Source organism: Eumetopias jubatus, unplaced genomic scaffold (genome assembly GCF_037043125.1).
Source record: "Eumetopias jubatus isolate StellerSeaLion01/CBP00866 unplaced genomic scaffold, mEumJub1_p1.0 scaffold_4, whole genome shotgun sequence".
Taxonomy (NCBI): Eukaryota; Metazoa; Chordata; class Mammalia; order Carnivora; family Otariidae; genus Eumetopias; species Eumetopias jubatus.
The window spans coordinates 190,253,755-190,279,802 of NW_028274810.1; the positions used below are offsets into that span (position 1 = coordinate 190,253,755).

The 26,048-nt window shown below is 38.6% G+C and overlaps 1 protein-coding gene across 7 annotated transcripts in view; it reads right to left on the reverse strand.

The window, feature by feature from the left end:
- Nucleotides 1-26,048, reverse strand: part of SPIDR (scaffold protein involved in DNA repair) — a 562,942-nt gene that overhangs the window by 504,146 nt on the left and 32,748 nt on the right. For 5 of the 7 annotated variants that reach the window (XM_028119022.2, XM_028119020.2, XM_028119021.2 and 2 more), the window contains exons 2-4: nucleotides 15,803-15,958; nucleotides 14,887-14,953; nucleotides 1,303-1,466 (exon numbers count right to left, since the gene is read on the reverse strand). In XM_028119022.2, the coding sequence (XP_027974823.1) occupies nucleotides 1,303-1,466; nucleotides 14,887-14,953; nucleotides 15,803-15,958 (387 nt within the window). Of the gene's footprint in view, nucleotides 1-1,302; nucleotides 1,467-14,886; nucleotides 14,954-15,802; nucleotides 15,959-26,048 lie in introns of those variants that run through there. The other 2 variants (XM_028119024.2, XM_088022833.1) reach the window with 2 other exon arrangements.

Consider the following 26,048-nt stretch of genomic DNA (forward strand, 5'->3'; position numbering starts at 1 on the left):
TATTGCTGATTTTGCTTTGTATTGTTTCACTATAATAAATCATAGCCCTGAGTATGACTGTACACTAAATTCTGAGAGTCCTCCTAGCGAATTACCAAACCTCAGCAAGGGCTTGGACCCAATTCATCAAATATTCAAAAAACTTGATAAACTCCAAGCAGAATACCACATGTAGGTATAATCACAATCACACTGCTTAAAAGAAGTGATAAAGAGAAAATATTAAAAAATCAAGAATGAGAGGGAAGTCTGGGTGGTTCAGACGGTTGAGGAGCTGACTCTTGATTTCAGCTCAGGTCATGATGTCAGGTTCCTGGGATTGAGCTCTGTGCTCAGCAGAGTCTGCTTGGAATTCTCTCTCTCCCTCTCCTGCCCCTCCCTACACCTCTCTCAAATAAATAAATCTTTTTTAAAAATCAAGAATGAGAAGAGCTTCAGGCTTCTTGACAGCAACTCTGGAACTAGAAGACAACGAAATAATGCCTTCAAAATTGTGAAGAAAAATAATTTCCAACCTAAAATTCTATATAAATTGCCATCCACTTATCAAAGTGTGATAACTGCATCTTCTGACATGCCATTTATTTTCCATAAATCCTCTCTTGAAAGCTATTAGAAGATGTGCTCAATCATACTGAGTGTGAAAACCAAGAAAGAGGAAGACATGGAATCCAGGATAAAGTTGCTCCACATTGGAGAGAAGTGAAGGGAATTACCAGGAAGATGATGAAGAGAGACCTAAGGATGGCTACATCCACAAAGCAGAGAGGTTAAGTTCAAATTAGAGCAGCTAGGAGGTTGTGGGAACAAGTTCTCCAAAAAGACAAAACTGCTAGAATGCCTACTTTGCCTGAAAAACCTTAACAGGAGAGCTAAACAATGGCAAAAACTTAGTTTTATTAACAATAAATAAAGTTAGGCAAACAAAAACCCAAAGTAATTAACTCCAAGGAAAATGAAAAGTTGTGAAGGAAAATAATCATAATTAATATTTGCCTTTTATGAATATTATGCAATGCTGAATACTAATCTAACCAAACCATGATACATGTGTCCTGAGAGAATGGAGGAATGGGAAAAGTTCAATGTGTAGCAGGTGGAGGGAGTGGGTGAGGAGATGGTTACCCATGTTCAGAGGTGTATTATAAACCTGTTATTTAGAGACAAGGAGGTAAAGAATGAAAGCATCACTAAGAGTCAAAAGTGACTGTCCTGGAAAAAGGAATTAAAAATGAAACACCAAAGGCTATGATTAACAAATGTATAACCAGAAAGAAAAATTTTGAGACAATTAGTTCTTACCTTCACAAGCTCAGAGAGCCTCTCTTCACTAGTCACAGAATGAGTGCTTGAACAAGAAGCACAGTCTGATATTTCCACAACACTCTCACCATCTTCAAATTCATTATACTCACTAGTATCTTCCCTGTCACTGTCAATCTCCCAGTCAATAAACTGTAGTTCATCTAAAAAAATACAATTGTAAACAATTTTATATTTCCTTTATATATCCAATTTTAAACAATTTTATATATCCATATATATATATATAACAATTTTATATATCCTATATATATAACAGACACAGGATATATATATACACTTTCTTTATTCTCAGTAGTTGAAAACATCCATAATGCTGAGTAATTTTTAAAATAGGTATTAAGACTGTGAAAACTCTATTCCTACTCTTATCTCTAGCCATCCTGTTTCCCCTACCCCAAATCTCAGGTTACGTAACTACTTTTATTAGTTATTTTTGTATCTTTCCTGAGTTTTTCCAGCATGTTCAAGCAAATAAAATATACTATAATTTTTTCCTCCTTTTTGATACACTTTGATTTTTTTTTTCCTTAACAGAGTTTTTCTATATCAATAACAGGGAGTATCCTCATTCTTTCCTACAACATAGTAGGAATATGCATTCCACTGCATAGTTGACCCACAGTTTATTTATCAGTGTCCTTTTTTTTTTTTAAGATTTTATTTATTTATTTGACAGAGAGAGAGGCAGCAGGAGAGGGAACACAAGCAGGCAGAGTGGGAGAGGAGAAACAGGCTTCCCACCCAGCAGGGAGCCCAACACAGGGCTTGATCCCAGGACCCCAGGATCATGACCTAAGCCGAAGGCAAATGCTCAATGACTGAGCCACCCAGGTGCCCTTTAAATCAGTCTCCTATTAGCAGACTTCTTAAAGGATTTTCACCTAAAACTTTTTTAATAGATTTTGCATCAGTAAAACAAGTAAATTTAGTTTTTAGTTTACTTTATAAACATTGTTATCTAGGTGTTACTTTTGCAAAATTTAATTTGGAAGTTAAATTATTTTCATATATCAAATAACCAAATTTAATCTATTTTAATGAAATAAATGTAGTTATTAAGGATAAATTAATCTCTGAGGTATCTATGAGGCATATAACATAAACTGCTCCTAGCGTACAAAGCCCAAGTATTCCCTCACAGCTACTTCACAACTCAAGAGGGCTAGTAAGATATCTTGGCCCGTCTAATAGCAACAATCTTATTTCCAGATAGAAGTAATATATTTTTTTAAAGATTTTATTTATTCATTTGAGACACAGAGATACAGAAAGAGAGCATGAGCAGGGAGAGGCAGAGGGAGAAGGAGAGAAGCAGGGTCCCTGCTGAGCCAGGAGCCCGATGTGGGGCTCGATACCAGGACCCTGGGATCATGACCTGAGCCGAAGGCAGATGCTTAACCATCTGAGCCACCCAGGCGCCCTGAGATAGAAGTAATATTAAAAATAAAATAACTTACTAGCTTTAATACCTGAAAGGGAATTCAAAATAAAAATCAAAAAAGACAAGAAATATTTAAGCTAAGGGTAAAAGTATGGAATAAAGCAAACAAAAATATAAGTCTTCTTTTATCTGATACTGTTGTTCCAGAAGATAAAAGTCCACTATAGTGATTATATAGAGATCAGACCAGTCTGAGAGAAGCAGATACATAATGGCAGTAAAATAACTGCAGGAGCCACTCTTACCATTAGGGGAATGGCAGGGAAAAACTACATGTAACAACACATTTACTCATGGAAGCCAGGCAATGGAATACCTAAAGAAATTCTCCAGGCTGCTGAAGCATCACAGCAGAAAACCATGGGAAAGGTAGAGTTCTGAGGAATGAAAGTGCCCCCAGAGCTACTATATTTTTGTAGCATTTGTTTATTCATTCCTCATTCATTCAATAAAATCAGTGCCTACTGAGGGCCTACTACACCACCCTAGACACTTACAATACCAAAATAAACAAACACAGGAGATAATACAGAACACTGTTCCTACCCTGGAGAAGCCCACTGATGAATAACATTTATACTGCAGTTGCTGAGTGCTATAAAATGATATATTGGGGCACCTGGGTGGCTCAGTCGTTGAGCGTCTGCCTTCGGCTCAGGTCATGATCCCAGGGTTCTGGGATCGAGCCCCGCATCAGGCTCTCTGCTCGGCAGGAAGCCTGCTTCTCCCTCTCCCACTCCCCCTGCTTGTGTTCCCTCTCTCGCTTTCTCTGTCAAATAAATAAATAAAATCTATAAAAAAAAATAAATAAATAAAATAAAATAAAATGATATACCAACGCAAACTAGTAAGACCTTTCATTCTTCACAATAATTTTATGAAGTAGGCGAGATAATTACTGTTAGACTAAAATTTGCATTTTACAGATGAAGAAGCTGAGTCTCCAAAAAGTTAAGTTTTTTCAAAGTTATGTAAAGGACAAATGGAGGGGGGAAATTTTTTTTAAAGAAAAAAAGATTTTGACAATTTTAATTCAGGGCTCTTCCCTCTCAATCTCAATTCTGGGCCTGAAGACACAGAGACTCTATCCAATACAGCTGGAAGGAGGTCTGGGTATATTGTGTTTAAAACTCACCTGGCAATTCTGTTAAGAGGCCAAATCTGTTAAGCACCAGAACAGTGCTGAAGCACACATGCACTGAAGTTAGACATCCCTGACTATAAATATTAATTGGCACACTTGTTAACTATGTGACTCTGGGCAAGTGATTTGACTTCTCTGAGTCCCAATTTCCTTCTGTAAAACGAGGGTACTCAGCTCACAGGATGTAGTAGATATAAAAGGAAATAATATACATAATGTCCAGCCAAGTGTCTGGGGTAAAACAAGAAACTGATAAACAGTAATTAATGGTAAAAAGGAGTGAGGGGAGGAGGAGAGGGAAATGGAAGAGAGAAGAGAAGAGAAGCCAGCAATTAACACACATGATTAGATACACTCCAAGGGATCATTTACTTGTTACCTAAAAGTCAACAATTCGTTAACTCATTTCAAAGTAATTAGCTCAAAGCACCTTTCCATTCTTAGAATTTTGAAAACTACTATGTCTTTTAATAGAGAAAGACATAGACAGTTTTTTGTTAATAGCAGCTTGAATAATTAACAAAGCATACTATTCACCCATAAAAAAACATAATTTTTAAAACATCTTAGATGTGTAAAGACCAAGAGTTACATAACAATGAATTTCATTTAATATGGTTGAATTAATAAAATAAGCCCTGTGAACTTATGTATAACCTTAAAATACCACCTCACCTGTTTATTACTAGAATGTCAATGGGTAGTTACCAAGATGGCATACAAAGTGGCCAAAGGTATATAATCACCTTCCACAGGGTTGTCTGTATAAACTTACCCTTAACCAAGTAACCAACTCACATGAAGCTTATTTTGAAAGCATTAAGACTTTTGAATACTCCAGATGAGCTATATCTTCTAAAATCTGTAAAAGAACATGATTTTCTTAATTCTAAGTCTGGTTCTCAACTCAGAATGATTCTGTCCTTGTGCGGATATCTGACAACATCTGGAGATATCCTTAGTTGTCACAACTGAGGCTGGGGGAGGGATGCCTGTTTGGCTCAGTCGGTTAAGCGTCTGCCTTTGGCTCAGGTCATGATCCCAGGGTCCTACAAAGGGCTCCTTGCTCAGTAGGGAACCTGCTTCTCCCTCTCCCTGCCGCTCCCCATGCTTTTGTGTGCACGCACATTCTCTCTCTCTCTGACAAATACATGAATGAAATCTTTAAAAAAAAAAAAAAAACCCAACTGGGGCTAGCGGAGCTACTGTCACTAGTGAACAGAGGCCAGAGATGCTGCTAAAAACCTGATACTGCACAGGAAAGCTCCCGCTCCACACAACAAAGAATTTTCTGGCCCCAAATGGCATTAGTGACAAGGTTAGGAAACGTCGCTTTAAACTGTCAAAAACACAATATAAAATGCCATCAGAACAGCAACTTGTGTTATTTTACTATCACACATTTACTGTAAGAATATTTTAGGAAAACAGGTCAGCAAGGGGCAATATAGGTATAGCATTATACAAGAGAAACCCTAAGTGGAATCTGAACCAATTCCACTGTTCAAGCTTAAGTTCTTAGCTGTAAAAATAATACATATTATATTTATCTCTTGGAGTTGTTGTGAGAAATTCTAAATGACAAAATGTTTCTGGGGGGAGGAGCAAGATGGCAGAGGAGTAGGAAACCTGGATTTCCTATGATTCCAGGAATTCAGTTGGATAGGGATCAAACCATTCTGAACACCTACGAACTCAACAGGAGATCGAAGAAAAGAATAGCAACAACTCTCTGAACAGAAAAGCAACCACTTTCTGGAACGTAGGACATGGGGAGAAGTGAATCTGAGGCGATATTCAGGAAGACAGATGGTGGAGGAGGGGGCCTCCGTTGGCCGCTACTGGCAAGTGACAGAGCAGTGAAGCACAAAATGGGAACTTTTAGAAGTCGGCTCTGCTGAGGGACGTCGCTCCAGTGGCTAAGCAGTGGGTGGAACCCTCGCGGGAGAGTGTGGACTCTGGACCCTTGGGGTCAAAGAAAGACCGAGGGTGCCTGAGTGTGGCAGAGCTCCCAGGTTTCAGAACAGGGAAGCCTGCTGCAGACACAGAGCAGAGGAGTGGGCTCTCAGCTCAGGATTGCCATAAACCATGATCCACGGCACAGTTGGGCCACTGCTCCTCCAGCAGGGACCCAACAAGTGGCAGATACAGGGTGACTCCCCTTCCCCAGGAGGAGCGGCACGGGAGCACACCGCAGGGATGGGAGACTCCACACGGGGTCATGTGCCAGAGATACAAACGCTCAGTCACAGGCCGGGTGAGCAGGGAATGCAGGAGGAGCCTGGAGAGACAGGAGTGACTGACTGCTTTTCTCTGGGGGCTCAATGAGGAGTGGGGCCCCGAGTTCTCAGCTCCACCGGGGTGGAGATTGGGAGGCCACCATTTTCACTCTCGACCCCCAAAAGCTGTATGGAAAGCCTGCAGGGAACAAAAGCTCCTGAGAGCAAACCCGAGCAGATTACTTAGCCCGAACCAGCAAGGGCGGGGCAATTCCACCTCTGGCAAAGACATTTGGGAAACATGGCAAAAGGCCCCTCCCCCAGAAGATCAGCAAGAACAGCCAGCCAAGACCAAGTTTACCGATCAATGAGAACGGAAGAACTCCAGCACTAGGGGAACATTGCACATAGATATCTGGCTTTTCTCCCATGATTCTTCAGTCTTTCAAAGTTAATTTTTTTTAACTTTTTTTGTTTTGAATTTCTCCCTTTCCCTTTTGCAACCAACATCTTATCAATCCCTTTTTGAAAAAACATTTTTATTTTTTATTTTGAGTCATAATCTATCCCTTCATAATAATTACCCCTATTTTTGACATATGTATAAGAGTTACTCACTCTTTAAAATTTTGAGATACTTTTTTCTAATAAATCAAAATATACCCTAAATCTCTAGTGTAAGGCTTAATTCTAGTCTCCTGCCTGATCACATTCTCTCCCTTTTCTTTTCTTTTTAAATACTCTTCTTCCTTTTTTCAAACAACTTATCAATTCCTTTTATAAAATCTTTTACAATTGTCATCTTTACAGTCATTTTCCATCCTTTCATCGTATTAAACCTTATTTTTGTACATATATAAGTTTTTCTTTCTTTAAAATTTTGGGAGGCACTTTCTTCTACCAGACCAAAATACACCCAAAATCTACTTTGTGGCCCTGATCTATGAACCAGCCTGATCATATCTGATCGTATTCTGTTTTTTCGTTTTGTTCTGTTTTTGTTTGTTTTTATCCTTTTCTTTTTCTTTCCTTTTTCTTTTTTCTTTCTTTCCCTTTCTTTTCCCCCGGTTTCAGATTTTCTTCTGATTTGTTTAGAGTATATTTTCTGGGGACGTTGTTACCCTGTTAGCATTTTGTTCTCTCATTCATCTATTCTCCTCTGGACAAAACGACAAGATGGAAAAAAATCACCTCAACAAAAAGAACAAGAGGCAGTACCGACTGCCAGGGACCTACTCAATACAGACATTAGCACGATGTCAGAACTAGAGTTCAGAATGATGATTTTAAAGATACTAGGGGGGGCTTGAAAAAAGCATGGAAGTTATTAGAGAAACCCTTTCTGGAGAAATAAAAGAACTAAAATCTAACCAAGTCGAAATCAAAAAGGCTATTGATGAAGTGCAATCAAAATGGGGGCCCTAACTGCTAGGATAAATGAGGCAGAAAAGACAATTAGTGATATAGAAGACCAAATGATGGAAAATAAAGGAGCTGAGAAAAAGAGAGATAAACAACTACTGGATCAGGAGGGCAGAATTCGAGAGATAAGTGATACCATAAGACGAAACAACATTAGAATAATTGGGATCCCAGAAGAAGAAAGAGAGAGGGGGGCAGAAGGTATATTGGAGCAAATTACCAGAGAACTTCCCTAATCTGCGGAAGGAAACAGGCATCAAAATGCAGGAGGCACAGAGAACCCCTCTCAAAATCAATAAAAATAGGTCAACACCCCGACATCTAACAGTAAAACTTACAACTCTCAGAGACAAAGAGAAAATCCTGAAAGCAGCTCGGGAGAAGAGATATGTAACCTACAATGGTAGAAACATTAGACTGGCAACAGACCTATCTACAGAGACCTGGCAGGCCAGAAAGCACTGGCATGATATATTCGGAGCACTAAATGAGAAAAATATGCAGCCCAGAATACTATATCCACCTAGGCTGTCATTGAAAATAGAAGGAGAGATAAAAAGCTTCCAGGACAAACAAAAACTAAAGAAATTTGCAAACACGAAACCAGTCCTACAAGAAATCTTGAAAGGGGTCCTCTAAGCAAAGAGAGAGGCTAAGGGATGCCTGGGTGGCTCAGTCAGTTAAACGGCTGCCTTCAGCTCAGGTCATGATCCCAGGATCCTGGGATCGAGTCCCACATTGGGCTCCCTCCTCAATGGGGACTCTGCGTCTCCCTCTGCCTGCCACTCTCCTGCTTGTGCCCTGTCTCTCTCTCTCTGACAAATAAATAAATAAAATCTTTTAAAAAAAGAGAGAGAGAGGCTAAAAGCAACATAGACCAGAGGGAACACAGACAAGATACAGTAATAGTCATCTTACAGGCAATACAATGGCACTAAATTCATATCTTTCAAGTTACCCTGAATATAAATGGGCTAAATGTCCCAATCAAAAGACAGAGGCTATCAGATTGGGAAAAAAAATAAGACTCGTTGATATACTGTCTCCAAGAGACTCATTTTAAAACCAAAAACACCCCCAGATTGAAAGTGAAGGGGTGGAAAACCATTTACCATGCTCATGGACACCAAAAGAAACCTGGGGTGGCAATCCTTATATCAGACAAATTAGATTTTAAACCAAAGACTGTAATAAGAGATAAGGAAGGACACTATATCCTACTTAAAGGGTCTATCCAAGAAGAAGATCTAACAATTGTAGGGGCGCCAGAGTGGCTCAGTCGTTAAGTGTCTGCTTCAGCTCAGGTCGTGATCCCAGGGTCCTGGGATCGAGCCCCACATTGGGCTCCCTTCTCTGTGGGAAGCCTGCTTCTCCCTCTCCCATTCGCCCTGTTTGTGTTCCCTCTCTCTCTGTGTCTCTGTCAAATAAATAAAATCTTTAAAAAAAAAAAAAAAAGAAGACCTAACAATTTTATCTATGCCCCTAACAGGGGAGCAGCCAATTATCGAACCCAATTAATAACAAAAGCAAAGAAACACATCGACAACAATACAACAATAGTGGGGAACTTTAACACCACCCTCACTGAAATGGACAGATCATCTAAGCAAAACATCAACAAGGAAATAAAGACTTTAAAATGACACACTAGACCAAATGGACTTCACAGATATATTCAGAACATTCCATCCCAAAGCAACAGAATACATTTTCTTCTCTAGTGTCCATGGAACATTCTCCAGAATAGATCGCAACCTAGGTCACAAATCAGGTCTCAACCGGTACCAAAAGACAGGGATCATTCCCTGCATATTTTCAGACCACAATGCTTTTAAACTAGAACTCAATCACAAGACGAAAGTCAGAAAAAACTCAAACACGTGGAGGCTAAAGAGCACCCTACTAAAGAATGAATGGGTCAACCAGGAAATTAAAGAAGAATTAAAAAAATTCACAGAAACCAATGAAAATGAAAAGACAACTGTTCAAAATCTTTGGGATGCAACAAAGGCAGTCCTAAGATATAGCAATACAAGCCTTTCTCAAGAAACAAGAAAGGTCTCAAATACACAACCTAACCCTACACCTAAAAGACCTGGAGAAAGAACAGCAAATGAAGCCTAAACCCAGCAGGAGAAGAGAAATAATACAGATGAGAGCAGAAATCAATGAAATAGAAACCAAAAGAACAGAACAGATCAACAAAACTAGGAGCTGGTTCTTTGAAAGAATTAACAAGATTGATAAACCCCTGGCCAGACTTATCAAAGGAAAAGAGGAATGACCAAATCAACAAAATCATGAATGAAAGAGGAGATATCACAACCAACACCAAAGAAATACAAACAATTATAAGAACATATTAAGAGTAACTATATGCCAGCATATTAGACAATCTGAAGAAATGTATACATTCCTAGAGATGTGTCAACTACCAAAATTCAACCAGGAAGTAATAGAAAACCTGAACAGACCTATAACCACTAAGGAAATTGAAGAAGTCATCAAATATCTCCCAACAAACAAAAGCCCAGGGCCAGATGGCTTCCCAGGGGAATTCTACCAAACATTTCAGGAAGAATTAATACCTCTTCTGAAACTGTTCCAAAAAATAGAAATGGAAGGAAAACTTCCAAACTCGTTTTAGAAGGCCACCATTACCTTGATCTCCAAACCAGACAAAAGACCCCATCAAAAAGGAAAATTACAGACCAATATCCTTGATGAACATGGATGCAAAAATTCTCACCAAAATACTAGCCAATAGGATCCAACAGTACGTTAAAAGGATTATTCACCATGACCAAGTGGGATTTATCCCTGGGCTGCAAGGTTGGTTCAACATCCTCAAATCAATCAACGTGATACAATATATTAACACAAGAAAGAAGAGGAATCATATGATCCTCTCAATAGAGGCAGAAAAAGCATTTGACAAAGTACAGCATCCTTTCTTGATTGAAACTCTTCAGACTATAGGGATAGAGGGTACATACCTCAATATCATAAAAGCCATCTATGAAAAACCTACAGCAAATATCATTCTCAATGGGGAAAAGCTGAGAGCTTTTCCCCTAGGGTCAGGAACACGGCAGGGATGTCCACTATCACCACTGCTATTCATCATATTATTAGAAGTCCTAGCCTCAGCAATCAGACAACAAAAAGAAAGAAAGCATCCAAATTGGCAAAGAAGTCAAACTCTCACTCTTTGCAGATGACAGGATACTGTATGTGGAAAACCCAAAAGACTCCACCCCAAAACTGCTAGAACTCATACAGGAATTCAGTCAAGTGGCAGGCTATAAAATCAATGCACAGAAATCAGTGGCATTCCTATACTCCAACAACAAGACATAAGAAAGAGAAATTAAGGAGTCGATCCCATTTACAATTGCACCCAAAACCATAAAATACCTAGGAATAAATCTAACCAAAGAGGCAAAGGATCTGTACTCAGAAAACTATAAAATACTCATGAAAGAAATTGAGGAAGACACAAAGAAATGGAAAAACGTTCCATGCTCATAGATTGGAAGAACAAACATTGTGAAGATGTCAAAGCTACCTAGAGCAATCTACACATTCAATGCAATCCCATCAAAATACCATCCACTTTTTTCAAAGAAATGGAACAAATAATCCTAAAATTTGTATGGAACCAGAAAAGACCTTGAATAGTCAGAGGAATGTTGAAAAAGAAAAGCAAAGCTGGCGGCATCACAATTCCGGACTTCAAGCTCTATTACAAAGCTGTCATCATCAAGACCGTATGATACTGGCAAAAAAACAGACACAGAGATCAATGGAACAGAATAGAGAGCCCAGAAATGGACCCTCAACTCTATGGTCAACTAAATCTTCGACAAAGCAGGAAAGAATGTCCAATGGAAAAAAGACAGTCTCTTCCACAAATGGTGTTGGGAAAATTGGACAGCCACATGCAGAAGAATGAAACTGGACCATTTCCTTACACCACACACAAAAATAGACTCCAAATGGTTGAAAGACCTACATGTGAGACAGGAGTCCATCCAAATCCTAAAGGAGAACACAGGCAGCAACCTCTTCGACCTCAGCCGCAGCAACTTCTTCCTAGAAACATCGCCAAAGGCAAGGGAAGCAAGGGCAAAAATGAACTATTGGGACCTCATCAAGATAAAAAGCTTTTGCACAGCAAAACAGTCAACAAAACCAAAAGCCAACTGACAGAATGGGAGAAGATATCTGCAAATAACATATCAGATAAAGGGCTAGTATCCAAAATCTATAAAGAACTTACCCAACTCAACACCCAAAGAACAAATGATCCAATCAAGAAATGGGCAGAAGACATGAACAGACATTTTTCCAAAGAAGACATCCAAATGGGCCAACAGACACATGAAAAAGGTTCAACATCGCTCGGCATCAGGGAAATCCAAATCAAAACCTCAATGAGATATCACCTCACACCAGTCAGAATGGCTAAAATTAACAAGTCAGGAAATGACAGATGTTGGTGGGGATGCAGAGAAAGGGGAACCCTCCTACACTGTTGGTAGGAATGCAAGGTGGTGCAGCCACTCTGGAAAACAATATGGAGGTTCCTCAGAAAGTTGAAAATAGAGCTACCCTACGATCCAGCAATTGCACTACTGGGTATTTTCCGCAAAGATACAAATGTAGGCATCCAAAGGGGTATGTGTACCCCAATGTTTATAACAGCAATATCCACAATAGCCAAACTGTGGAAAGAGCCAATATATCCATCGACAGATGAATGGATAAAGAAGAGGTGGTATATTTATACAATGGAATATTATGCAACCATCAAAAGGAATGAAATCTTGCTATTTGCAATGACGTGACCGGAACTGGAGGGTGTTATGCTGAGCGAAATAAGTCAATCAAAGAAAGACATTTATCATATAACCTCACTGATATGAGGAATTCTTAATCTCAGGAAACAAACTGAGGGTTGCTGGAGTGGTGAGGGGTGAGAGGGATGGGGTGGCTGGGTGATAGACACTGGGGAGGGTATGTGCTATGGTGAGTGCTGTGAATTGTTTAAGACTGTTGGTTCACAGATCTGTACCTCTGAAACAAATAATACATTATATGTTAAAAAAAAAAAGATGCAATGTATGGTGATTAACATAATACAAAAAGAAAAAAGTGGGAACAGGGATTGTCAAAGAAAATATACGCTTTTCCTCTTGTGTAAAGAAACATGTACAGAATATCTCTTAAGCTCATAGAAGTCTATAATTATTACTAATTACAGAAGCTGAAGAAAAAGACACATTGTTTTACTTACAATATGAATGCAGTTTCTGGGTCCTACCCTAATGCAGAGGCATTCAATAGATATGCTGAGCCAAAAATGAAAAAAAATAAATAAATAAACAGTAATTTAAGCTACTTAATCTTGGTTCAGAATTTCAGAGTATACTTTGGTAAAAACACAATAATTTTATTAAGAATCTGGTGCTTCATCTTTCACTAGCTATTTTATAATAGGCATAACCGTTAGCCTTAAATTTATTGTACATTTTTAATTCAGGTTAGAATTTGTGTGTGTTTAAAAAAAGGTTTTGAATTCAAATTTAAATATTTTTATTGCCAGAAAGGTCATTAAATTTACCTAATAAAAAAATACTTCTATCAAAAAAAAAGGAATGAAATCTTGCCATTTGCAATGACGTGGATGGAACTGGAGGGTATTATGCTGAGCGAAATAAGTCAATCAGAGAAAGACATGTATCATATGACCTCACTGATATGAGGAATTCTTAATCTCAGGAAACAAACTGAGGGTTCCTGGAGTGGTGGGGGATGCGAGGGATGGGGTGGCTGGGTAATAGACACTGGGGAGGGTATGTGCTATGGTGAGCGCTGTGAATTGTGCAAGACTGTTGAATAACAGACCTGTACCTCTGAAGCAAATAATACATTATATGTTAAAAAATAAATAAAAAGAAGAAAATAGCAGGAGGGGAAAAATGAAGGGGGGGAATCAGAGGGGGAGACAAACCATGAGAAACTATGGACTCTAAAAAACAAACTGAGGGTTCTAGAGGGGAGGAGGGTGGGGGGATGGGTTAGCCTGGTGATGGGTATTAAAGAGGGCACGTTCTGCCTGGAGCACTGGGTCTGATATGCAAACAATGAATCATGGAACACTACATCAAAAACTAATGATGTAATGTATGGTGATTAACATAACATAATAAAAAATTAAAAAAAAAAGAAATACTTATATAGCTCTTATTCACAGAAAGTTTTCCCACTCCGCAGAATTTTTGGCAAGCTTTCACATAGCTCTTTTTGCCATCGGACATAACAGCATTTGCTGCCATCTATTAAGCAACTACTAAGTGCAAGCCTTTGAAATAGACATTTTATTACTTTCTTTTTGTTAACAATAACCCAATGAGGCACACATTCTTATACACATTTCCCAGATGGAGAAACTAAGGCTTAGTGTGTTTAGCTTCTTTCCCAAGATCACACAGTCAGGACCCCTAGGGGCAAAGGAGATCCCTAAGGTCTCAAGCACTGACTTTCCCTGCCTACCCCACTGAGTGTAGCAGCAGAGCCAGCCAGCAGCCTCCCTGATACCCCGTTTTCTTCCTTACTAACAAAAACATCGATATTTAAAAATCTTTAACTTCACTGAAGTCCCTTTAGTAGAGGCGACCCTATATAACAGGTTCTGGCCAAAGGTAGAGGTCCTTCGATGGAATTCCTTCCCAGAAGAAAAGTATACCTGGAGAAAATCCTCAGAACCTACAGTCTTCCTGAGAAGTAGGCCCAGACAATTTAGCTTCCACCTCATGACTGCAAGAACAAACTCCACACTAAGGTCGCAGAACTCAGAACACATCTGACTCCCTGAACTTCTTATTGCAGGAGATAAATTCAACCCCATTTCTTCAAACACTCTAAAAGTTTCCTACTATCTGTATCAGAAAGCCTTCCCTAACTAATTCACCAAGTAAGAATTTCATTGCCTGAAATACTATAGTCTTTTATCATAGCTCATAACCGTTATTTTCCAAATCAGAATTTTTTAAAATCCTGGAGCTGTGAGCCTAAGTTAACCTACTGGGCTCTGATGATAACAGTAAACCCAGGAAGGACACACAAAAAATTTTAATAATTATCTACAGGAGGCAAGAAAAAAAAATGGGGTAAATAGTGACAAAGATGAGAGATTTCTCAAAAATTACCTTTTTACATTTTGATGTTTTTAAACCATAAATATATAGTCTACCCAAACTATGCAAATAAATCAAAGAAGGATATATTAGCCTTATACCATTTCTGTCAAGAAATCAACAAAATATTACCTTTCTTGGGTTGAGGGGATAATTCGAGGTGCTCTTCTGTAACAATCTCCTTTTCAGCTGTTAATGACTGCAGGAAGATGACAATAATAATAATGATAATGTAGTAATTTATGTGAACAAGGGCTAAAACCAAAAATATTTTGTAAAATACTCAAAACCTTAAACTATACCATCCTTAAAATATGCCTCTCTTTTATTTATATTTACCAATAAGTATTCCCAAAGCACATACTCCTCATACATACATAAATGTATTTTTATATTCTACCAGGAATCTAAACAGAGAACTAACCATTAAGAGTTTATAACAGTATTCCATTTTGTACATATCTATAAGTATTTCAAAATTAGCATATATACAAATATTAACCAGAATATCTTGTTGCCAAAAGATCCTGAGTATACAAGCATTTCATAAATATACTTCATGTGAAGAGTAGGATGCTCAAAAATTTCATCTTCTAAGAAACTTCTCAGTGTGTATCCTACATTTACAAAGAAGTACAAAGGTTGGGCCTGGCATAAAGAGGTGATTACTAACTTGCCACAATTACTAAGGGAATGCAAGGTTGAAAAAAGAAGACTACCGGGATGCCTGGGTGGCTCACCCAGTTAAGCAGCTGCCTTCGGCTTGTATCATGATCCTAAGGTCCTGGGATCCAGTCCCACATCCCCACATCGGGCTCCTTGCTCAGCGGGGAGCCTGCTTCTCCCTCTGCCTGCTACTCCCGCTGCTTGTGCTCACTCTCTCTCACTCTCTGATTTAAAAAAAAAAGACGACTGTACGAATTACTGTGTCCTGAAATAAGGAAGGGAATGCCAAAGAAATATAATTACAGTGGCCTAAACACTCAGGAATCTAAGTATCCTTTGGCATTCAAGGAAAACAATTTTATAATTTTTATAATTACCCTACCAGAGTCTCAGAAGTGTCCTGAAATCCTTCTCCACATCTGAGCCATGCTTCAGAGAGGGAAGCAACTGCCCCCACTGTCCTGAGACCTGCTCTTCTGAACTTCAGTGGACTCCCTCCTGGAAAGGATGGGTTTTCTATATCCCAATTTCTTTTTCTCTGTAGAGATGGTTTTTAAAGAAAAAAAACAAAACACAAAATTCAAATAAACTTCATTAAATATACAGTAAGTTGACAATTAACACTGTGGACACCCAGGCATAGGTTTTGAATGTCTCTGAATCCCCATGTAAAAAAAAAAAGTAACAAGAAAGCACATAAACATGTACAATTAGAGAACAAATTCCAAAATACAAATAGGTGAGGACAAATATTCAACCCTCCAAAAGTCCTGCATATGATTCTATCTGAGAGCAAACCTGAGAGAAGTGAAGGAGCAAAGGAGGATCTGAGTACATAGACATGTGGTGTTCACTAGGAAGTGGAGCAGGCAAGCTGAGAATGAAATGGTACCTGAAACAGGATGAGGACAAGGGTTCCACCCAAGAAGATCCAAAGGAGTAGGAGCAGTCTAGGACACTCAGCACTGGTCAGCCAGGACTACCTTCCTGGACCGGGCCTCACACTGCAGAGAAATTGCTGGCAGTGCAATCTGCTCAGCAGCACAGGGATGGTAGAGACAAAGAAAAGAAAAGGTCCAGATGGAGTGGAGGAATGGAACCAAGCCAGAAAATATCTAAATAACAAATAAACATGTGGCCATATTTTTGCAAACTACAAGAAAACAACAGAAATTATCAAAGCTATTTTGAATCCTGCCGTCTTCTAAAAATGCACAGAAACCATAACATAAAAATAGGCAATAGAAAGGGATCAAGGTTAAATCCAATACAAAGTTATAAATAGAAAAAACGGAATGGAGCAGAATAACATTCCAACACACAAAGAAAGCATACTAAAGACATGTTGATAGAACAGAAAAAGTGTAACCTACTATTTCAATATAAGACAACATATTTAGATTACAAAAAGTCAGAAATGAAGTAACAAAACTTAAGCAGTAGAATAAAGTTAAAAAATCAGCTGAAGGAAAGAGCCCAGATGTCCATCCACAGATGAATGGATAAAGATGTGGTTTATATACATGATATACAATGTACATGCAATGAAATGAATATATATATACACACACACACATATATATACACATACACACACACACACACACACACACACACATATCCATACAACGGAATGTTACTCTGCCATCAAAAAGGATGAAATCTTGCCATTTACAACAACATGGATGGAGCCAGAGTATGTTATGCTAAGTTAAATAAGCCAGTCAGAGAAAGACAAATACCATATGATTTCAGTCATATGTGGAATTTAAGAAACAAAACAGATGAACATGGGGGGAAGAGAAAAAGAAAGATGCAAACCATAAAACAGACTCTTTTAACTACAGAGAAAAAACTGAGGGTTACTAAAGGGGACATAGGTAGAGGAAAGGGTTAAATGGGTGATGGGGATTAAGAAGAATACTTATGATGAACACTGGGGGTATTGTATGTAAGTGATGAATCACTAAATTCTACTCTTGAAACTAATATTGCACTGTATGCTAACTAAGTGGAATTTAAATAAAAACTTGAAACAAAAATAAAATATTCTCTCAACAGGGAAAAAAAATCAGCTCAGGAAAAAAAGACTAAACTGGAAGGAATCCAAGAGCAAGTAGCTATCACAGATAATATCTTAAAAAAGTTGTAAGAAAGAAATTTTAAAGTTCACCCACCTCCAATGAAGAAAGTAAAAGTATTCAAGAGAAACAGAGTGATCAGTCAAGTCTCTCTTGTGATCCAACACACAGATAATAGCAATCCCTGAAGAAGATGAAAACCAAGATAATAGACAGAACAAATATTAAAAACTGCGATTCCAGAAAAACGTTCCTGAAATCTTAAAAAAAAAAAGGAAACTGCATATTGAAGCACACCACATACCTGGTAATATCAACCCAGAAGCAATCAAAACCAAGATATATCCTAGAAAACAGACCTTTAAACAAACGCTTTGAACATCTAGGGAAAGGAATAAATGACTTACAAATGAATAAAAATTACCTTATCATAGGATGTTGACAGCAACTTTATGCCAGAAAAAAACCCAGAAAAGTGTATTTAAGATACTCAAGGGAGGGGCACCTGGGTGGCTCAGTTGGTTGGGCGACTGCCTTCGGCTCGGGTCATGATCCTGGAGTCCTGGGATCGAGTCCCGCATCGGGCTCCCTGCTCAGTGGGGAGTCTGCTTCTCCCTCTGATCTTCCTCTCTCTCATGCTCTCTACCATTCTCTCTCTCTCTCTCAATAAATAAATAAAAATCTTAAAAAAAAAAAGATACTCAAGGGAAGAAAATGTGAGTGAAGGAATTTTATCTAGCAACAGTGATAACACTGATTTATTTTCTCCAAATGTTTTTGTATAAGTTTTGCGTTTTTTTTTAACAAATGTCTACAACATGCATTCACTTCATAAGATTTTAAATTTGCATTTTATTTAAGGAAAATCTTTTAGATTTGTATCACAAATCAAATTAAGGTCAACTACTGTAAGTTGATCACCTGAATAATACAAAAAAAAAAAAACCCTCAACATCATTGTGGTTAAAAAAGAAATGAATTAAGATTAAAATGCACCAGTAAAACTTCCATAACTAGAACAGAGGGAAGAAATCCAAAAAACAAATTCAGCCATAACATAGATGGTATTTTAATATGTAAGAACCCTAAGCATATTCCTCTTTATGTAGAAATTCCTATGGCAGGGCAGGACTACAAAAGGAAGCGTCTATCCTCAAGAGGGTATTCACCCTCCACTAGTGGCAGTTTCCCCTGACAGCTCTGAGGAAGCTCTCTTTGTTAACTAGAACAGTAAATAAAGAGGAAGATAACATTTGGTCTCTTTTGAGCCAATTTTTTTTTAACTCCAGAATACTCTTTAATGCATTAAATCAGCCCAGGTCAGCTCTGTAAACGAATGGGTGATATGGGGGAATAGGACAGGAAAGTACAAGATGAGCCTGAAGTATCTTAAACCAGACAGTAAGAAAGCACTCAAGGAATGAGAACATGTCATAAGGACACATGAGCCTGCGTGAATGGCCTCTCACTGGCCAAATGTGGAACATTCCTGCACCAAATAAATAATGACAGTAAAGGATTATAACCTATTGAATAGGCATATGAGTCTATATTGATATAAACAGTGGATTTAGAAAATCATCAATGAAAGCTGAAACTAGTAGGTGACGGTTTAATGATGCAAAGGATATTTACATGCTCATGAAGCATCTCCCCACAAATTACTTATTAATTCCAAAGGGAAAAACAGTAACTTTAAAGTGGGGAAACCTGTCAGACACCACTTTAATCAAGTAACCAGCATCAAGTGCCTCTTGATTGGAGGCACTGAAAAGAACACAAGATTTCTGTGGTATTCCTACCAGAGAGGAATAACCTAAATCTAAACTGGGGAAAATATCAGACAAGACCACAATAACTGGACTGTATACCTCAGCAATGACAAGGTCAAGAAATACAAAGAAAGTCTGAAGAACTGTTTCAGATTAACAGAAGATTAAAGAGGCATGGAAAGGAAATGAAATGTATGATCCTAGATTGGATCTTGGACCAGAGGAAAAAAGGTCATTATTAGGCAATTGATAAAATCTGAATATGAACTATTGACTAGATAATATTGTATCAGTTTTTAATTTCCTATTTTTGTAATTATACTATGCTTATGTAAGAGAAGATCCTTATTCCAGAAATAAATATTTAGGGGTAGAGGTACAGAAAAAAAAATTGATACAAGCATGGGGAAAGAAAGAGGAAGAGGAGGGGGAGGAAGAGGAAAAGAAAGAGGCAAAAAATAATAAACCAGTGAAATGGAGTAAAGGGTTATATTAGTTTCCTAGGGTTGCTTAACAAATGACCACAAACTCAAGTGGCTTAAAACAACATCCTTATTCTCACAATTCTGGAGCCAAGAAGTCCAAAATGAAGGTGTTAGCCCCTCTGGAGGCTCCAGGGAAGAATCTTTCCTGGCCTCTTTCTCCCAGCAATCCTTGCCTTCCTTGGATTGTGGCTGCATCATTCCCGTCTCTGCCTCTGTCGTCTCGTGGCCTTCTCTCCTACGTGTCTTTCTGTGTATCTCCTCTTCTCACAAGTCATTGGGATTCAGGGCTCACCCTAATGCAGTATAACTTCATCTTAACTAGTTACATCTGCAAAGGTCCTATCTCCAAAAAAGTCTACCTTCTGGAGTTCCAGGTGGACAGGAGTTTGTAGAGGACACTATTTAACCTATTTACAGTTCCACCATAAGGAATTTCATTACACTATTCTTCCAACTTTTCTGTAAGTTTGAAATTCTGTCAAAATAAAAGTTACCAAAAAAAAAAAAAAACCCCACTAAATAACTACATAAGCCCAGGATGATCCCAGCAAGAAGAGAAATATAGTCAATTTTCATTATTCGTAGTAGTTACCATTCAATAAAGTCACCACAAACAATGAATAGCAAATACTGACCCACTATTTCTAGGGGAAATACAGGATTGATCCCTGTCAGTATACAACCTTATTTTATGTGTGTTTCTACTTAAAAACACCTTATTTAATATATATAGTTGATTCTTTAACATTGAACTCATGGCCAAAAGCACTCATACCTGAACAAGGCTGATCTAACATGAATTTTCTCTGTAAGGCACGTCACAGTTGTTCTGCACTTAGGGACACTAGACAGCACCTCAGAACTACGCTTGGGGGCCATTTTACACAGTGAAATCACACAAAGCATAAAACTGTGAAAAACATGGCATTAGGTAGACCAAGAAAGGACACACTTATTTACAGTGTAAGAGCTGGAACAAGCAGGCAGAATGGGCCCTTGTTCGACCTCAGCTGAGAACTTACACGTCAAGCGACTCAAATTTTTCTCTGCTCTACACATGTCCACAAATTACTGTAAAAGCATCGCAAGGATTGGTTTGGGGATTACAAATAACTTTGGGCAAAGAGGGGAATTTGTTAATACAGAATCTGAATAATGAGGATCGACTATACTTTGAATAGAACTTTAAAAGGAAGCAATTGAAGTGGTTGAAACACAAAAGTGTTCATTGCTTCATTGTTTTACTATCCAGCCCCTCAGAGATCACTTTTCCTTCTTGTTGCTGCTCTGCTCAATTTTTCATCTCTTTAGGTACACCATGCTTATGAATTTTATTTATTCATTTTGAAACTTTACTCCCTAAAAAAGTAAATGCATGCCACCATACATCTTTGGGCTACTCCCCCTGGAAAAGTTTCTAAATAGTATTTGTTTGGGGTATCATTTAATAAATTTGGGGAACAAATAAGATCTCTAACTGAATGCAAAGGGGAGTTTTCTTGAGTATCTGAATAAATCTCAACGGCTCAAGCCATATACTTGAAGAATGTAAATGCCTTTGCACCCAGGAATTTACATACATTCAGAAGAGATAGTGACTCAGGGACGCTCAAGTCAGTGGAACAGATAGAAAGTTTTAACCAAGTTGGCCAGTTAGCAAGCACTGTGAGACTCAGAGCTCATTCTATCAAATATTTGCCCATTTGTTTCTTCAGAGGTCTTTCCTTCCCTCAGGTGACAGAACATTTCTCAGGCCTGTCACTCACTGCTCTAATTACCTTTGGTCCTTTGCTTCTCTAGATTTCATCCATACTCAGATTCTTTAGGGACTAGAACCCTCTAATTAATATAAATGACAGAAATATGATGTTCTTATCTTCAGTCAACATTTATTGAGCGCCCAGTGCATGCAGACACTCTGCTAGGCCTCAGGGATACAAGATGAGCAAGAAAGACCCTGCTCTCCAGTAGCTCAGGCTGTGGTGAGAGAAACTCTCCCACAAATCTGAGGACATGAAAGCCTGAGCCCAAGTTCAGATACTGGCTAGCCTGGCCTTCAACGTTACTTTTCAGCCTTCCCCTCCACTCCCCCAATCAATCTGTTCTCCCCCTTGACACACTCAACAGAGCCCGCACATCTCCACCACCATAACTGCATTCATGGCACTGTTTGCTGGAAATCACCTCTCCACTCCCTTCAGTCTCTCCAACTCTGCCACAGATCAATGCTCTTGTCTTCCATGAAATATTCCCCAATACCTCCACATACATACCTCCTTCTGTGAAGCCATCAGGGCTCCAGTATATTCTACTCCTTCCATTAGAATAGCAGGAAACATGTGCCTAATCATCTCAGCACCTCAGTGCATAGTGCTCTCCCCACAGAGGTACTCATTAAAATGACTGCTAAATGAATATGTAAATTATTTATCATACTAATCATCACTGCTTCACAGATGCTAATGATATCTAAAGTAAATCAGACAGTAGGCATAAGCTTAAAGGGAAATTCAGTATACTACATTTCCATTTTATCCATCGAATGTAACAATACCTCTACCACAGATCCCTTTACATGGTTAGTAATCATTGTATATGTCTCTCTCCAGTGTTTACTCAGCCATAGAGGAGGCACTTACAATGCAGCTTCACTGGCCTTCTCACCCAGCCATCTTTTTTTTTTTTTTTTTTTTGAGGCTACTGGAAAAGATTCTCTTCTTCCCAACTTGGTCAAGGATGTGACCCCAAAGCAGCCAGCAGCCTTGTCCTATACCATATGAAGAAACCTGAGAAAGTGAGAAGAGGTACAAGTTGTGCTCCAGGTTATAGGCCAAGTATTTGAGCAATCCAGGTGCCCAGCTGCTGTGAGCTGCAAGTCTACCCATCAATCTTTTGTACTTTTGTCCAGTTTAAATTAGGCTTCAATCACTAGCTACTGAGTTGAACTATAGCACTCAGTTTATGTTTCCCCCAAACTGAAGTGATTCACTGACCATTCTGAAGGTATACAGCTACAAAGTTTGCCCCCTTCAATGACCTTGGGTTCTAAGAATATGCATTAGAGTGGAGGAAAAAGGAGGCCAAGATTGGATTGATGGACTCAAAAATAGATTAGTAAGAGAATGTTTCCTGGTGAAAGCTGGTTTTGACTCACATGAGGGAAAAAATGTACTTTGGTGATGGCTATACACAGGTCCTGGATTTTCCAGGATAGTCCTAGTTCCAAATATCCTGATTATTACCCTCCCAGAGCAGAGAAACATCAAGGCAATTTCACAAGCAGCACACAAGTCCTTATAGAGCACATGTTCAGGTTTTGCTGTCAGAATGCTGTCAATGACCTGTGCTACTTGTTGGCCGCATTAACACTGAGCCAGGTTATCTTCTCAAGACATGTTTCTGCATCTGTAAAATGGAGATAACATACTGACCTCAAGACCATTATGAAGATTAAGTTGGTACTAACAACAATCCTATGTAATAATAGTACTATAGACCACAATTACAAAAGGTAGAAGAATAGTTAATTAATATTCACAAGTTAAAATGGGAATGTGCTTTAGACATTTTTAATAGATGCTTTATTTTCCTATGCTGTGATTCACAAAAATATTGCTTTAATCTAATGACTTACTTCAATATCTCAAACCCTAAAAGAAAAAAAGAAGCTTCCTGATTAGAACTCCATGGCCTCTCAAAGTTTAAGGAACAGAAACGAATTAAATGAAAAACTCAGTGGAATAGGCCAGTCTATTTCTAGAGTCAAAGTCACTATTCCATAAGCTATAGCCCTGTGACTAATACACTTGCCTTATTTTTCTCCTAGGCTGGTCAGGCATGTGAATTAAGAAAATAAAAGTAGGCCCTCTTCCCTCTCGTGCTCTCTATCTCTCATTCTCTCTCTCTCAAAATATAAATAAATAAAATCTTTAAAAAAAAAAAAAAAGGGCACCTGGTGGCTCAGTTGGTTAAGCAACTGCCTTCGGCTCAGGTTATGATCCTGGAGTCCTGGGATCAAGCCCCGCATCGGGCTCCTTGCTCAGCAGGGAGTCTGCTTCTCCCCCTAACCCTCTTCCCTCTTGTGCTATCTCTCATTCTCTCTCTCTCAAAATGTAAATAAATAAAATCTTAAAAAAAAAAAAGAAAGAAAAGAAAAGTAGGGGTGCCTGGGTGGCTCAGTCGTTAAGCGTCTGCCTTCGGCTCAGGTCATGACCCCAGGGTCCTGGGATCGAGCCCCGCATCAGGCTCCCTGCTATGTGGGAAGCCTGCTTCTCCCTCTCCCACTCCCCCTACTTGTGTTTCCTCTCTCGTTGTGTCTCTGTCAAATAAATAAAATCTTTAAAAAAAGAAAAAGAAAATAAAGGTATTAGAACAAACCTGAGGAGAAAAAAAATCTATAAGTAAAATAAATTTTCATAAGGCACAATGAAGTTTTTGAAAACTGCCTGTAAGGTTCATGATAACTCTGTCCATATATTGTTTTCTGCCAGGCTGCCTTTTCAGTATCTTCAGCCTGACAAGATGGGCCCCTCAAAACTTGGCTCAAGAATTACCTTCTTCATGAACCTTCAGGAACCTTATAGCCCTCAGTGATCCTCCTTGAAATTATTCCTTTGGGAATTAGTTACATACTACTTCCTATAGCACTTCCATTGTTACTACACAGAATGTTATTTTCATGTGTTTGTCTTCATCTAAATCCAGGACTTCATTTATAATTTATGTTCTATATGTGACAAGTTCTAAAAGAACTAGCTTCTAGAACTTGCTGGTTTATCCATTATTTGCTGAATATATACTTGCAATACATGCTAAATAAGTCTAGAGGCTACCTAAATCATTGCTTCATTTAAGGACGTCCATGTCTATACTAAAGTTTTGATTATTTTTTCCATTCATAGAAGACTTTCAGGAAAGAACCCATAACCATTCCAAATGGCTTTTAAATGTTCAGTCAAAAAAGCCTTGAATCATGTACCAGTTTCAATTCATTTCTTCTTCTGTCATCAGAGAAAATAAAGCAAACAGCTGGTTGCCATATTTTGTATAGCCGTCATATACTTTCAAACTAAAAATTACTATGGCCTAAATTGTAAATGCCTGAAATATGCCAATTATGCTTAGAGTCACACTAAAATAACTGCCTGCTTTTGGTATCTTAAAACACCAAAACTAATCAAACAACCCAGATTTATTTACCATAGGTATTCCAGAAGACTTTGAAGCTAGAACCCTAACATCTGGCAATCTGGTTCTCTTGTTTTCATTCGTCTGAACAATCTGGAACTCCCTAATATAACAATGTTGGGAATATGGTGATACGTTTTATTTTCGACATTTAAAAAGAAATGCAGAATTATTTTCCACTCACTCTGTATACCAGATCAGAATACCATTTGTCTGAAACTTTTTTTTCTGAAATGGAAAATTCCTATGCTAGAAACAAATTTCCCATGCCAAGCTGCCTACAACACCATCCCCTCCCTATGCCAAGCTGCCTACAACACCATCCCCTCCCTCCCCTACCCCCTACACACTTGATATGACTCTTTATCCAAGCATTTTTTAAGATTTTATTTATTAGAGAGACAGAAAGAGAGAGAGAGAGCGGGGGTAGGGGCATAGGGAGAGGGAGAAGCAGACTCTCCTGCTGAGCAGGGAACCTGATGTGGGGCTCGATCCCAGGACCCTGGGATTATGAACTGAGCCGAAGGCAGATGCGTAATGGACTAAGCCACCAAGGCACCCCTAATCCAAGGATTTAAAAGACAAAAATAACTGCTACTGTATCACAGTGTGGGTCCAGTTTTATTTTATTAATCACTCCCCACTCAAAAGCAATTGATGGATTTCCTGCTTCCCCACTGTTAGCAAGTTGAGGCACAATAACCTATACACTCAGACTGTGATAGAGTTAGTCTTATACAAAGGTAGGATATCATCAAGATCCCTGAAAATGCTCTAAATTCAAGTCTCTGTCCTTCATTCCCTCAAAGTCCTCTAATGGAATCTTTGGTTCAATACTGACCCTCCTACTTTTCAAAACAGGAAGTCTGAATAAAATACAACACACTTTAACTCAAGAGCAATCACTTAAAAAGGTGCTAAGCCAATCCTTCAATTAAGTCTCTTACCTAATTTAAAGCACCTCACACATAATTCTGTAATCACATACTGCTAAAGCACAACAAGCTCCAACGAAAACAGGCAGAATTATTTAGCTAGACTGAATGTTTGTATCCCCCCAAATAATTTATACGTTAAAACCTAACCCCTACTGTGATAGTGTT